The sequence below is a fragment of the Nylanderia fulva genome, unplaced genomic scaffold, assembly GCF_048542155.1.
Source record: "Nylanderia fulva isolate GAGA-0341 unplaced genomic scaffold, ASM4854215v1 Scaffold317, whole genome shotgun sequence".
NCBI classification, from domain to species: Eukaryota; Metazoa; Arthropoda; class Insecta; order Hymenoptera; family Formicidae; genus Nylanderia; species Nylanderia fulva.
In genome coordinates, this window is record NW_028190387.1 from 80,111 (window position 1) to 96,192 (window position 16,082).

Consider the following 16,082-nt stretch of genomic DNA (forward strand, 5'->3'; position numbering starts at 1 on the left):
ACTTCTCGTGGGAGATCGATTTTGTCGTTGGATTGCACTTCCGGCAATCATTGCACGCTTCTAATTGCAGTTCGCTTGCATTAGAGCATTTCTTTTGTATTGTATAATTATTTGTAAAAATATATTGTGTGCCGTAAACTTTCTTTATTTTCTTTTTTTTTCGGTGCCGTCCCAAACTTGACACTCGCGTCCGCGCACTAACTATAATCACTCCGCGTAGCACCGAATATTGCACATTTGCTGGTCCTTCGAGCCGGATCATCGACAGGTCGTTAATTTGTCGCGCCCGGCACCTATTGAACTTCGCCGTCGGGGTGAGTGCGTGCTTCGTGACCGTGTGAGTGTCCAGTGACCTGTGACAAAGAAAATGGACATGGATCAAATGATCGACGCTCAGCATGAGCTCTACCTACGCATACTGCGTAGCGTGGAGAACTTGAAGAAGATCAGGGCGAGCAAATTGAACGCCCACACTGTCCAGGCTGCAATCCGCGTCCTGGACGATAAATGGGTCAAATTCACGGAACAACATGAAGAGCTCCGCGCCCACTTCTGAAAGGAGATCAAGCGGGAGAAGTACACCACCGAGGACCTCCTCAGCAAGGTTGAGATGGCGTATTATGGGCAGCGCTCCGAACTCGCCGGACTGGAGGAGCAGTTCACCGAACCTGCGGGGCCCGCCCTCGGCGAACGGGTCCGAAAGACGGCTCCGTCCCGCCGAACCTTACCGCGGATCAATCTACCGCAGTTTAGCGGCAAGTTCGAGGACTGGCCAGCCTACCGAGATCTGTTCAGCTCCATGGTCCTAGGAGACGCGTCCTTGACGAAGATTGAACAGCTGCATTACCTGAAAACCAGCGTAAAGGGTGATGCTGAACAGCTGATTCGCAACCTGCCTTCTACTGAAGAAAACTTGGAGGATGCGTGGGAATTATTGACTACGTATTTCGAAAATAAACGTTTACTGGTCAGATCCTACCTGACAGCCTTCACTTCGCTGCCGCGATTGAAGGCCCCGTCAGCTGATGGACTACGCCGACTGTTCCACGGCGTACTCACGACAGTCGGTGCACTGAAGGGCATCGGGCGCCCGATCTCCGACTGCACAGATCTATTCGTCCACCTGGTCGTCGAGCTACTGGACGCTGAAACTCGTCGTGAGTGGGAGAGCTCCCTCGGAAGGTCGTCGGAGCCTCCGTCCTACGACAAGCTCCGGGAGTTCCTCCAGGAACAACTGATGACCTGGGAGGTCCTCCAGTCAGTAAAGACCGTAGCGCCTGCCAAGCCAACGGAGAAGTCCAGCCGCTCCTCTCGCAGCAGCCATGTGGGTACCAGGGGGCCTGATCCGAACCGCAGCTGTCCACTCTGCAAAAAAGATCACTTTATTGCTTATTGTGAGCAGTACAAGAAGAAGACGGTTAGCGAGAAACGGGAAGCCATCAACACTCACTAGCGGTGCTGGAACTGCCTGGGTCGTCACCTGCTGGCCGATTGTAAGTTGCACAAGGCGTGCGCTACATGCTCAGGCCGGCATCACACGACGTTGCACGACGCCTTTGCGGCTGTGGCCTTACCTGCGACTGCATCCTCATCTTCAACGGCGACGGTCCACGTCGCGAGGCGACCACCGCGGGAGTGTGGACCGGCGCTTCTGGCAACTGCCCGTGTATTCGTGGCCGACCGCGTGGGTACACGGCATGCGGTCCGCGCGCTGATCGACCCGGGCTCAGAAACCTCGCTGATAGCGGAATCCTTGGCGCAGCGACTTCGGCTCCCGCGGACCCCATCGTCAGTGGCCATTTTTGGAGTGGGAGGCATCCAGACGGGCGTCACTCACGGACGGATCACCGCCACCGTTTCCTCTCGCGATGGACACTTTGCGCTCGCCGTCTCGCCGCTTGTATTCCCACGCCTCACGGTGTACGGCGGAACCTCGGAAGGCGAGGCCCGTTCCTGGCCTCACCTCGACGGTCTCGAGCTTGCAGACCCGGAGTTTCACCGCCGGGATGCTGTGGAGTTGCTGCTTGGCGCCGATGTCTATCTGGACCTCGCTCTGCCGGAGGGCTTTCGCCGAGGAGGACCACGCGAGCCCGGTGCTCTGTTGACTCGCTTTGGCTGGGTGCTGCTGGGCGTCGTTGGAGCCGGTCACGTCGCGGCTCCCGTGTCGTCTCTACAATGCTCCACGGGGGACGACCTAGTAGCTCTCGTGCGCCGCTTCTGGGAGACCGAAGAGCCTCCTCGTGCCGCCTTGCCGCTGACCGCTGACAAACAGGAGTGCGAGGACCATTTTGTGCGCACCCACGTGCAACTTGAAGACGGTCGCTATCAGGTGCGACTCCCGTTCCGTCCGGGGCTGCCGGATCTCAGCTCCACGCGCCGCGCCGCGTCACGGCTCCTCGACGTCATGAGGCGTCGGTTCATTCAAGATCGCGAATTCGGTCTACTGTATCGCGACTTCATGAACGAGTACCTGACACTCGGACACATGTCGCCTGTCTCAGCCGCGTCGCTCTCGCCAGGTGCCAGCATCTGCTTCCTGCCTCACCACGGGGTGCTACGGAGCTCAAGCACGACCTCCAAGATCCGGGTGGTGTTTAACGGCTCGGCGCGTACTGGCGGCGGGTCGTCACTGAACAACTGGCTGCTCACCGGACGTAACTTGCTGCCGTCGCTAGCCGACACCTTGACTCGCTGGCGGCGACACCGCTATGTCTTTGTCGCCGACATCAAGATGATGTATCGTCAGATACAGCTGCACCGCGACGACCGGGACTTGCAGCGGATCCTGTGGACAGAGGGAGATGAGGTCAAGGAATTCCAGCTGAATACCGTGACGTACGGCCTAGCAAGCGCACCGTACCTCGCCATCCGCGTGCTCCATCAACTCGCGAACGACGAGGTTTCCGCTGGGCGTCGATGTACTGCGCCAGGATGTCTACATGGACGATGTACTCACCGGAGCCGCCACCCTGGATGCAGCGGACGACCTCCTGGACCAGGTGGCCGCGCTCTGTACGGCGGGCGGCTTCCCGCTTAGGAAGTGGGCTGCCAACGACGATCGCTTCCTGGTAAAAGTCCCGCTCGCACATCGCTTGGACGTCATGATGTGACCGAACGGTGTTGAGAGAATTGGCCCTCCGTCCGACTTACCAGTCAACAGACGTCCCGCTTTCACCTTTGATGGTCGCCACTTACTTTAACCTAAATAAGTAAGAAGGTGGTGGTAGCCAAAATGTTCCTTTGTTGTAGGTACGCTCAATGATGCCGCCAGGCTCGAGTCGTCCTTGATGTGTGCCGCGCCGTCCTTTGAAGATGGCCGCCGCTGCGACGCAAGTCTGTATTGCGTCAGGTGAGTGCGAACAATGGAAATTCGCAGGAACTTGACTTATTGATTTTTCTCCTTTGATTTCAGGATACCGACGGACTATTTCTACGCCCTGGATACGGATTCACACCCGATGGAGAATCGACGTGGGAAACGGATACGTAGGTCAGTAACAGATCACTGTTTTTTAGGTTTCACTAAGAATGTTTATTCAATAGCGTCCTCAGCTTAAACTCTGTACAATGGCTACGATTTACACACGCTTGTTAACCGCACGACGGTTAATTTACCGTTTACAAACACTCGCGAAGGAATCGCTTGCAGCACATCTCATGCCGCCTATGAGTTTGCGCGTTTGATATACGGTTTTCGTATCGGTCGTGATTTTATCGCGGACTAGATTTACCGAAGCTTGTCTAGCAGTTGCACGCGAATACACTGATCGATCGAATATAACGAGACAGTATTGTCCCGGACAAGTCGCACTAGCTTACGCACACGTAGGTGCTAGAAGCCCGGACTCGGTATTAGCACGACTGTCACTCGTACTACCCCGGATCACGATATGCGTACGACTGTGTGACTGTGTCGACGCTCTCGCACATGTACGACTGTGTGGAGGGATGATCGCTCCCGACTTATATAGTCGTCCGTGCGCTTCGCGCTTGCCCTTCCTTTGGCCCGCCGGCCAATCGCGGAGCGCCGCCCCACCACTGGGCTCAGCGCGAATCGCTGCGCGGTAGTGTAGCGCGGGTTAAGCGAGAGTTCCTATTTCGCATTTTGTTGATGTAAGGTGCGCTCGACAAGAGTTCCTTTTTAACCATTTTTTGGTTATCACTTTATTATCGTGTCCTGATGCTCGGGACAGGATCGCTATCGCATAAACATGCTAAATAACTTATCAAATAAATAATAACATAAATTATTCTTGTGGGTGTTTCGTAAATAACTAAAATAGATCGTTATGATAATTTATCGCCACAAGTTCATCCACGCCTAAACGAATGTCTCGAATAATCAACTAAAATAAAAATATAAGTAAATAATGATTTACAAGTAAACAAACATAAAGTCAGTTTCTTATCATTCGGGAGGCTCGTTTATTCGATGGTAGGAATTGGCATGTCGGTTATACGCCTACTCCAGTTAAGAGAATATGTTTAATTATATATTTATATATATTTATTATTTCTTATTGCGTTCGGCTCAGCGGGCATCCGATATGGGTCGAATGTAGATTATTATTACATCCTCTATTTTGGGCGTATGTCCAAAATTGACTTAGGATGCCATTTAACTTTTTGTATATCCGTGTTTGAGTGAAGACTCAGGTTTCGATTGAGTATAGGGTTCCAGATCATCGGGAACCCGATTTAGACCTTTGTTCATTCGGATGTTCGCTGAGACGATTTTAGGGTTAGTTTTTATCTTATGTTTTTGTATTTTTATATTATATTTTATTATAACCTATAATTAAGCGTCCAAGTCATCGCTTGACTTTTCGGTAAATAAAATTGAGAAAAACTAAAAAATAACTTTGGAAAGTCATTTGCTCCGGGTTCACACTTGTATTTGACTTCTAAATGATTTTGACTAATGATCGTAGTTTCAACGTACCTTTATCGCATCTTGCGATTTTGCCTTCGTTAGTCATTTGCGCTGGAGTTCTGGTTAACGCGGTTTTTAGTTTATTTATTTATTGCAAGTGTGAATCCAATGCAATCGTCCTTTCAAGTTGCATCGTAAATAAAAATGTATGGACGCGATCGCTTAACCTAATCTTACTGATCTAATTACGCTATGTACATATTTACATTTTTCAGGTGACTGTCGTTCCTGAGGTGATGGGATCTCTCTGAGAACCTTGCTGACCATGGGTAGCTTTGCTGGTTGCATGGAGATGCTCATCGGTCGGTTATTTGGTAAGTCTATTCCTGGGTCGTTAAGGTATTTGCGATCGTTGTCATCTCACCTTCGGGATCGTTTGGGATGATATCTGTACCTGCTTCGACTGCAGCGGACTTCTGCGGATCGCGACCAGTGGTCGGTCGCATACCCCCTTCGATTATTTCAGGAGTATGTGTGCATTCTTCTGGAATTATCTTATCAGAATCCGCAGATGGCTGCTCAGGCGATGGTGTCTGTGCGCTATTCTGTCGCTTTGGCTTTTTCGGCTTAGGCTCTTTTAGTTGAATCTTGTCTTCGTCAGATGATTCCTGAGAAGACTGTTCGACGTATGAGACCTTACTTTTATTTCGACGCTTCAATATCGCTTTGGGAGCTCCTGCATCTTTAATTAAGCATCTAAGTTCTTTCGATACATTTTGCACGCTCTTGATCCTTATTCCTGGCGTAGCTTTTTGTTTGCCGCTAGATGTTTTTGGCGGATCTTGATGATTCGGTGGCTGGTTTTCGTCCACTTCCTCTTCAGATTCCGAAATGATTATAGGACGTCTGAATTCTTTGTTGCGTTTAGGTGTTTTCGCAACCGATGTGGATAGAGTACTATGTTTGATCGTATTAAGTACTTCAGCTTTTTTCTTCGTTGAACTCGTCCTTATATTTAATTCATGCGTAGACGCTGTATTTGGATCTTCAGGTGTTGTTGGATCTTTGCTGGCAATTTGATTCTGCTTGGGTTGATTTGCAGATGCGGTCTCCTTTGATGTCGTCGGCCGTAGATCCTTGTTGTCGTAAATTATGAATTTCTGTTGGGGCCTTCCATAAATACGGTAACAAGTTTGTCAGCCCAATTAGCTGTGACTTTCTTAGCTGCATTTTTCCCGTTGATCTCGTGAGTGATTGTGATCGGAAGATCGGATAATGCCTCGATTCCTTTGTTGCATGTGATCTTAGTCATACCCGTTACTGTCACTACAATGTCGTTTGCATAGTTGACTAGAATGCATTTGTCGACATGTGTGTGGGATTCGGAATTCGTCTCAATCAAACTTTGTTTGAGTTGGTTGAGGATTTCCTCTCCTTCACTTTCCGTATCAGTAATTGGTCTTTTCCGCAGTTCTTTAAGCGCTTTCTCCATCGATGCGATACGTCTCTTTCTTCTCGCATTTTTCCGTTGCTTTAGCTCTTCTTGCAACAACTCTAATAATTCGTGCTCTCGGTTGTTGAGCGTTTCGGACTCACTATCCATTTTGACAGGTATTCTTTGTTTACTTGTCGAAATTGTCCACTCGCGAATTTGCACGTGTTGCTCGATTGATGCGCGGTCGCTTTGTGACGTGCCGTTGCGCGTTGTCGCGACGTCACGGTACGCTGCGTCGTCTGCTTGAGGTTCCCCCTCCACGCGGTCTTTCGGCTGCTTCGTTGCGTCACTTGATACGACTGGGGAAGTTCCGTTATTGTTGATATATGTTGTCTGTCCGGAGATGAAATTATATTTCGCTGGTTTTCCTTTTTCCAGTATCAATCGTTCGTGTGATCGAGTTAATTTATAATTTCTGTCACTCGTTTCGATGTGTGAAATAATTAATTCTTCTTTTCTTTTTTCAAGTTCTACGCAGCTGATGTCTTCGCTGGATTCCGGATTTTTTGTTGGTAAGTATTGTTCCGTTTCGTCCTGCTTTGAATTAATTATCCTTTTTTCTTTTGTAGGTTCTTCAAGCTGGGATTTCCCTTCTGCAGTTGGATGACTCAACTTCGCTGGGATGATCGACTTATAAGGTAAGTTTTTTTGACTTTTGTATTTTTTGTGTTGGAGTGAAACTAATTATTGTAATGTGTTGTGTTTGACTCCTTTCTTTGATTTTAGGTCTGTTTATAATTCCATCTCTATTATCTGAGAAAAATGGAATTTCGATTTTCCGGTACTTAAAACTATGTATCTTATTATATAAACTTATTCTAGTATCTTAAATCTACTGTATATAATTGTACATTTTTTACTTAAGGTTATTTAGTTAAAATAAAATGTTAATTCTATGTATATCTACAGTTAAAATTAAATATTTGTTAAAATATTGATCATTATCTTGATTTTAAATTGATTATTGTATGTTAAACAATTTTAGCTAAACTTATATCTAGTGCGATAACTATGTAACTAATGGTTAAAATATTACTGTACATATGATAATTAAAAAAAAATTACTTATTTTAATAATTGTTGTGTTTTTAAATTAAACAAAAATATTATTGCTATACATCTATATATGTATATTTAAGAAAATTTTAATAATTAAATTAATTATATATGTGGCTTTTGCCCCCTTCTAATTTTTATTAGAAGATTTCTTATGACTAATTTTATATTTACATTTTTCTTATACTAAGTAAGTTAAAAGACATAATAATAATAATAATTAAAAAAAAAAATTGGGTTATATGATGTCTCTTTTATTGTTAATTATGATAAATTAAAAATACTATCATCAAGGTTATTATTGATCGTTAATAATATTTAAGAAAAATTTACTCACTTAAGTGATAAAATAACTCAAATAAATCGAAACATATTATTGGGTTTTTTTATGTGCCCATTTATAATATAAGATCTGAATATATTTTTATAATTAATACTACTTATTTTACTATTCTTATAATTAGTGTATTTACAAGTATTTACAAGGTGGTCGTTAGGAAAATGAATTATTTCTTATTTTTCCTTTTCTTGGAATTTTTATTTGTTGTTCTACGCCCCCTTCTAGTCTTTACTCTTCTAGAAGCTTTTCGCGTAGGGTTATATCTTGATGATTTTTGTCGCTGTTCTTCAGATTCTTTGGCTTGAAAGAATCGTATGATTTCTTCTGCCTCGATAGGACTATCACTTGACGATTCCGTAGTTGTTTCTAGTTCGGAAGATGTTGTTTCATCGTCAAGCAATTTTTCTGCCTTATCTATTAATTTCAATAACCTATTATTAACTTCCTTGTCGATTATTATTCCGGGTTCTATTGCCTTTTGCTGTTTATTTTCCTGGCTGCTCCCTTCTATTCGAGAAGTACTTGGTTTCGGGTTAATAATTTCGTCAGCTTCCGTTTCTGTTGATGTTTCTTCTGACGTTGAGGTGGAAGATTGGTTATTGTCTTTATGTTGTTGTTTTATCGTTTTAGGAGATTGTACGTTGTTATTTTTTCTCCAATGGTAATTTTTCTTGATTGGTGATTGTCTTAGTTGGGTATTAAGTTTCTGCATTTTTTCGATGCACTGTTGTTTTTGTGCAATTTCTCTGAAAGTTTTCTTTCGTAGATAATTGAATTTTGCAGCTTTTGTATAAAGTCTTTTTATTTGGTTCTTTATTTCTTGGATCTCTGTATCTTGGCATTTATTACATTGCTGATTTTTCTGTTGTTTGTTTTGCAATGTTTCATTTTGTTTGCCCCCTTCGTTTTTCGAAGTTGTTGATTTTTTGGGTTGTGGTTTTATTTTATTGCCCCCTTCTAGATTTGATTTTTCTAGAGGTTTTCTCTTTGGTCTAAATGAGATGCTATGGATCCACTTTGTTCTTGGTTTTCTCTTATCGGTGTTTGGTTTTTGACTTATTTGGTTGTAATTCGTCTTCTTATTCCATCTATGTTTTCTTTTGATTTGTTTTTCTTTTGTGCCCCCTTCTTTTTTTGACTTTGTTGGTTTTGTCGATGGGGTTTTATTGACGGAATTTTCTTGATTTGGGTTGTCCTCTTCTTTAGACAGTTTAAGATCGCGTAATCTATTTTCTAGCCTTGAGATGTTTTCTTTTTTCTTCGCGATTCTTCTGGTTGTTCGTAATTTTTCTTTTTCCAACTGTCTTATCTGCTTATCGAGCAGTTGTTTGCGCTCGTTTATTCTACTTCTTTCTTTCCTACTAATTGATGATATTAACTTGACAGGTGTTTCGACATTTTGGAATTTTACATCAAATGTGTCCTCGTGATAATTGATTATCGCGTTGAATTTGATCAAAATGTCGTGTCCCAGAACCATCGGAAATGCAAGTCTGTCCACTACGTAGAATTCGTGAATCAGCTGCTTGTCGTCGATGTCTAGTGTAACTTGTATTTTGCAGGCGATTGTTAGTTCCTGCTCGCCAAATGCTCCTTTTAGTTTGCATTTGCGAATTGGGATTCTGTCTAAATTTTCCCTGGCTTTTGTTAGCCTTTCCAGTGTGTTCTTTGACATCACTGATATTTCAGCTCCAGTGTCGATTAATGCACTGATTTGGGTTTTACCGACTTTTAAGTCGATGATTGGATGACATGGTTGTCCGTCGTTGTCTTCGACGTCGTCATCGCTCAAATCTTTGAGAATCTTTTTTGTTCTCATTATTGAGACTTGTTTGGTCTCGTATCTCTCTTTCGGTTCGCTGCTCTGCGAGTTTTCGTCCGAAGATGAGATTGGATCTGTCGACGATAGTTCTCTCTGCCGTATTGATGAAATTCCCTTTTTTCCCGGCGCTTTCGTCTCAAAGTTCGGGTTTTTTTGTGCATTTCTGCCTCCCTTTGATTTCGCTGCGTTTTTATTCCGGGTCTGATCACTGTCAGAATTTGGAAACTCCACTTTAGGTTTCGATTTTCTCGTCTGGTTTTGTCCGTACCAGGGTAGTGCTTTGAGCTCTCCCTTTGCGGTATATGGACTTTTCTTCGCGTTCCATTGTGGTCTGCGATTGTATGTAGCCGTGTCTTGCTTCTTCTTGGTTGCGCTCTTGTTGGTTGCTTTTTCCGAAGATTTTTCTCTTGCGGTTTTAGCTTCAGCAGCTGCCTGTCTTTCGTCCTGAATTTCTTCTAAGACTGCAGTTAGGTCGGATATATTTTTGGTGGTGGACCACTTAATCTCGCGCGAAACATCCTTGTCGAAATGTCTCTTGATGCAACGGATTATTTCGATATCCGCCATGGGTGGATCGAGGTATTTAGCCTGTCTCGCTAAGTCCAATGCGTAGTCGGACATATTGCTTGTCTTCGTCGCATGGTACTGCCCCATGTATAATTTCTCTCGAAATTTAGCTTGCTGGTTATCGCCCCAGTAGTGCTGTATGAAAGCGTCTCGGGCTTCGTTTATGTGAGCGAAGTCCTGAATCTCGAACCATATCGATGCTTGGTCCTTCAGGCACCTTCCAAAGAAGTGTAATAGATCACGGTCATCGATCTTTTCGTATGTTGCGATCGAATTAAATTTTTTTAAGAATCTCATTGGATTCGTATCCTCGGTTTTTCCGTTAAATCTTATTTCATCGAAAGGATTTTTCAACCATCCACCTTTCGGTAACCTAATCCCGTTCATCGGAGCGACGTACTGTCTTGTGCCGATCACGTTTGTAGCATCGTCTGATTCTGCAACAGAATTCTGCGAATCGCATCGGAACAGCAAGGCGTTGGCGTTTTTTAATGCCGTCAGAGCGGTTTCGAGTTTTTCCTCTAGGCTTCTGATTTTTTCTTCGGCTAATTCCAAAGGTGTCTTCATTGTTGAAGTACCTTGCAGGTTGTTCTCGGACTTATGCATCGGATTCCTCATCTTTCCAGATCTGAGGGTTGAGACAGGTGAGTGTTGTACTCCCTTGAAAACTTTTTGGTCTTCGTCTCTATCCATTGTGCCGTAGAATTTAATAACCGAATTTAAAAACTTATTTTTGCGCGAAATTGCGTTAGCTTTAATTTAAAATATTATTAAAAAACCACTCCTCAATGTTTAAAGTCGACCAGACTGGCAATAATTTATTATAAATAATTATTTGAAATACAACAACGTTTCGGCTGTCATTGCAGCCCTTTTCAAGTACATCTATAAAAAGTTCAATCAAAATAATTATAATTTAATACACTTATTCGCAACAATTAATTATACATTTAAAAACAAAAATGTGTTACATACCAAATTTAACACAGTAACTAAACTTCTATGCAAACTACCGACAATGTTAACGCTTGTTTTGATGAACAATGTAAGACTGACAGAAGTAAGCACATATTAAATAGTTGTTAACTGTTCACAAGAATCTTAGTCACTAAGCGTTAAGAAGATAGAGACGAGAACGAAACTAAATGTGTCTTTCGTAATTTAAATCGTCATAATAAAGTCAAATAAATAAAAATAAATAAATAGGTGGATATAAAAATAAAAATTAAATTAAAAGTAAAAATAAATATAACTTAAATAACGTCAAGAACACGATCATAAATCCCACTGAAATTCTCCGTATCTTTCTGTAAATTAATACTTTTTCCTTGTTTTTTTATGTAAAACATTTCTGCAATTTCTCTTTTTCTTGTCTGTTTTTCCTCATGCAGAATCACCGGAGAATCCCAACGGAACTCATGATCGTTGCAAGTCCGATGTAAACTAACGACAGAATGCAATGTCTTGTCTTTTTTTATGTTATTTCTATGTTCTTTAATGCGCGTTTCTAAATGTCTCTTTGTCTGTCCTATATAAGCCGAATCGCAATTTGCACAATCAATTTTATAAACAACATCAGTTCTTTTTAAGTTTTCGATCCCATCTTTACCTCTTTTTATCAACGTGTCCAATTTTTTTGGGACAGTATACAAAGCATCAATTCCACTTTTATTGATGCAACGCGTAATATTCTCGCTAAGATCTTTAATGTAAGGTAACACAATGCAATTTCGCGTATCAAATTTATTTCGATTGGGCGAGTTAAGATTACTGCCAAATTTAATCGCTCGAAGTCTTTTATTGATGTTTTTGTTAATAATTGTTAACGGGTAACAATTATTAATAAGGATTCTTTTGATTAAATTAATATTTTCTTCATGAAAAATAGGGTCAGCGAGTAAAATAGCCCTATCAACTAGGCTTGTAATCACGCTAATTTTATATCTCATAGGATGATTTGACAGAAAATTAATATAGCGGCCTGAAAACGTAGGCTTTCGGTACCAATTAGTCGTCAATCTACCACCGATACGTATAACGTTCGTATCCAAAAAACTCAGAGAACAATTTTTCTCTAGTTCGAACGTAAACTTAAGTCGAGTGTGGAAACCATTGAACACACGAAGCATATCCTCAATTTTTCCTTTCGGAATAATTGAAAAAATATCATCGACGTACCTAAAATAACAATAGGGTTCGAAATCCAATTGACGCAAACAGTATGATTCCAAATCGTCCATAACAATGTCAGAAAGAATCGGAGACAATGGAGACCCCATCGGAGAACCGAAAACCTGTTCGTAAAATTTTCCGTCAAAAACGAAGCTCGTTGAGCGCATAACCGTGTCAATGGCGTGTAAAAACTGCGCAAGGCTAAACGAAGTAAATTGTGAGATGTCATCCCATCGGTTTTCTATTGCTATTTTAATTAATTCCCAAGGGGTGTTAGTAAAAAGTGATTTGATTGAACTTTTTATAGATGTACTTAAAAAGGGCTGCAATGACAGCTGAAACGTTGTTGTATTTCAAATAATTATTTATAATAAATTATTGCCAGTCTGGTCGACTTTAAACATTGAGGAGTGGTTTTTTATTAATTATTACTGGCAACCTTAAGGATTATTATTTAAAATATTATTATTCGTTTTATAGAATTAATAATATTAATTAGTCAATAATAGACTATTACCTTCGATTACTTTAACGATTTTATGTTAAAACGAATTATAATAATCAAATCACCCGGTATCTAACGCGAATAATTGATAAAAAACCGATTAATAGTGAAAAGTACTTTTAGCGGCACTCTTCATGGTCCGCGCTTTGTAGTAGCGCTATCGCGATTTTCGAAGTTCGAGCTGGGCTCTCTTCGTGGTCCGCGCTTTTTAGTTGCGCGCTTGTGTCGCGATATCTTCGATGTCGAGAGGTGGTCTCTCTTCGTGGTCCGCGCTTTTTGGTTAAGCGCTTGTTCAGAGAAGGATTCTCTTCATGGTCCGCGCTTTTGGTAGCGCTGTTTTCTGAGATGGTCTCTCTTCGTGGTCCGCGCTTTTTGGTAGCGCTGTTTTCCGAGATGGCCTTTCTTCGTGGTCCGCGCTTTTTGATCGATCGATTTTTTGGAAAGTTTTATTATTTCCTCTGTAATTAACTGAAATTAGCTAAAATCACAATTAATTAATATGAAACGGCTAAGCAATTTCTTGCTTTCTTTTATTAGCCAACCAACGTTTATATTTTTGCGTTAATTAGGAAAAACACAAGGAAAATCGGGATTTTCTTGTATGCACTACACTTCATGCCAGACGTTACGCTTTGTTCCGTCTTCTTTTATTGGCGAGTGTATTAATTGTGCATTTATATTCCATGCAAAATTGTTGGTTATCCGTTTTATTTCGCTACGGTTTGTCCCAGGCGCTACATATCTTCACGTATTTTCAGAGATGTAACCAATAGTTATTTTAACGGATTTAATATGATCGATAAGCGTCTTATAAATTCACGAGAAAACTTTATGAACCATTAATTAACGACGGTATTATTTATTTCGGTTCGTTTCGGACTTAACTTTCGCGAACGTTTGCCGTCGGATGCGAATTTATCTTTTTCGCGATCGTTTCGGATATTTATCTTCGCACGAAACGATTTGTATTCGATGCACCACCGTTTCAGGCAAGGGTGACTAACTTTTTGTTTGTTCGTTTCGAATTTAATCTATACAAAAAACATTTAAATCCAATGCACCACCATTTCAGGCAAGGGTGACTAACTCTTTGTTTTGTTCGCTTTGAATTTAATCTACGCGAAAAAACATTTAAATAGTTTTGTGATTTTTCGATCAAAAATATTTTCGTTTCGAATTTAATCTACTTTGAAAATCCGCGATACTTATTTTTCAAGAATTATACGCGATAATAGTTTAATGATTTCTCGATCAAAAGTTTTCGTTTCGAACTCAATCTACTTTGAAAATGCGCGATACTTATTTTTAAAGAATTATACGCGATAATAGTTTAATGATTTTTCGATCAAAAATTTTCGTTTCGAACTCAATCTACTTTGAAAATACGCGATACTTATTTTTAAAGAATTATACGCGATAATAGTTTAATGATTTTTCGATCAAAAATTTTCGTTTCGAACTCAATCTACTTTGAAAATACGCGATACTTATTTTTAAAGAATTATACGCGATAATAGTTTAATGATTTCTCGATCACTTAGTTTACTGTCGCGGTATGTTACTGACGCTACATAATTTTCGCGTATTTTGTGTAACTTCTGTTTTTATTTTCGCGAACAGATTATTAATTTGACTCGTGTTTTTTATTTTGCAAGCCCTATCCTATTGACGTGTTGAACGCGGTTGCCGTTGATGTGTTCGAAAACCGTACGTGACTTTAGGTAGATCTTATCGGAATATTTTGGGTTTTATCCCAAACGGAATGTTGAGTTGTTTTTCAACGGTCACTACGCTTTGTTTTAGCAATCGTGGTTTGTATCCGAAGATTTTAGATCCTATCCAAAAAGAACCGTCGAGCTATGTCTCGGCGGCTGTCACGGTCGCCACTTTAGATTTGGGTTTTACCCTCCCGTGGGTTTAGTTAAATCTTGTCCGAAGATTTGAGATTCTATCCAAAAGGAACCGTCGAGCTATGTCTCGGCGGCTGTCACGGTCGCCACTTTAGATGTTTGGATTCCCGATTTCACGAAAATCGCGGGCTAATGATCAGGCAATACTCACGGCGACGTTGCGACGAGCGCTATTTCACTGTGACCGAACGGTGTTGAGAGAATTGGCCCTCCGTCCGACTTACCAGCCAGCAGACGTCCCGCTTTCACCTTTGATGGTCGCCACTTACTTTAACCTAAATAAGTAAGAAGGTGGTGGTAGCCAAAATGTTCCTTTGTTGTAGGTACGCTCAATGATGCCGCCAGGCTCGAGTCGTCCTTGATGTGTGCCGCGCCGTCCTTTGAAGATGGCCGCCGCTGCGACGCAAGTCTGTATTGCGTCAGGTGAGTGCGAACAATGGAAATTCGCAGGAACTTGACTTATTGATTTTTCTCCTTTGATTTCAGGATACCGACGGACTATTTCTACGCCCTGGATACGGATTCACACCCGATGGAGAATCGACGTGGGAAACGGATACGTAGGTCAGTAACAGATCACTGTTTTTTAGGTTTCACTAAGAATGTTTATTCAATAGCGTCCTCAGCTTAAACTCTGTACAATGGCTACGATTTACACACGCTTGTTAACCGCACGACGGTTAATTTACCGTTTACAAACACTCGCGAAGGAATCGCTTGCAGCACATCTCATGCCGCCTATGAGTTTGCGCGTTTGATATACGGTTTTCGTATCGGTCGTGATTTTATCGCGGACTAGATTTACCGAAGCTTGTCTAGCAGTTGCACGCGAATACACTGATCGATCGAATATAACGAGACAGTATTGTCCCGGACAAGTCGCACTAGCTTACGCACACGTAGGTGCTAGAAGCCCGGACTCGGTATTAGCACGACTGTCACTCGTACTACCCCGGATCACGATATGCGTACGACTGTGTGACTGTGTCGACGCTCTCGCACATGTACGACTGTGTGGAGGGATGATCGCTCCCGACTTATATAGTCGTCCGTGCGCTTCGCGCTTGCCCTTCCTTTGGCCCGCCGGCCAATCGCGGAGCGCCGCCCCACCACTGGGCTCAGCGCGAATCGCTGCGCGGTAGTGTAGCGCGGGTTCAGCGAGAGTTCCTATTTCGCATTTTGTTGATGTAAGGTGCGCTCGACAAGAGTTCCTTTTTAACCATTTTTTGGTTATCACTTTATTATCGTGTCCTGATGCTCGGGACAGGATCGCTATCGCATAAACATGCTAAATAACTTATCAAATAAATAATAACATAAATTATTCTTGTGGGTGTTTCGT

At 42.3% G+C, this 16,082-nt stretch overlaps 1 protein-coding gene across 1 annotated transcript; it reads left to right on the top strand.

Moving 5' to 3' along the window:
- The first annotated feature begins 610 nt into the window (after nucleotides 1–610).
- Nucleotides 611–5,184, top strand: LOC114937932 (uncharacterized). Its single transcript, XM_029311602.1, has 6 exons — nucleotides 611–1,394; nucleotides 1,527–2,948; nucleotides 3,250–3,349; nucleotides 3,413–3,490; nucleotides 4,932–4,995; nucleotides 5,149–5,184. The coding sequence occupies exons 1-6, from the start codon at nucleotides 611–613 to the stop codon at nucleotides 5,182–5,184; spliced, it is 2,484 nt and encodes an 827-aa protein (XP_029167435.1).
- Nucleotides 5,185–16,082: the final 10,898 nt, after the last annotated feature.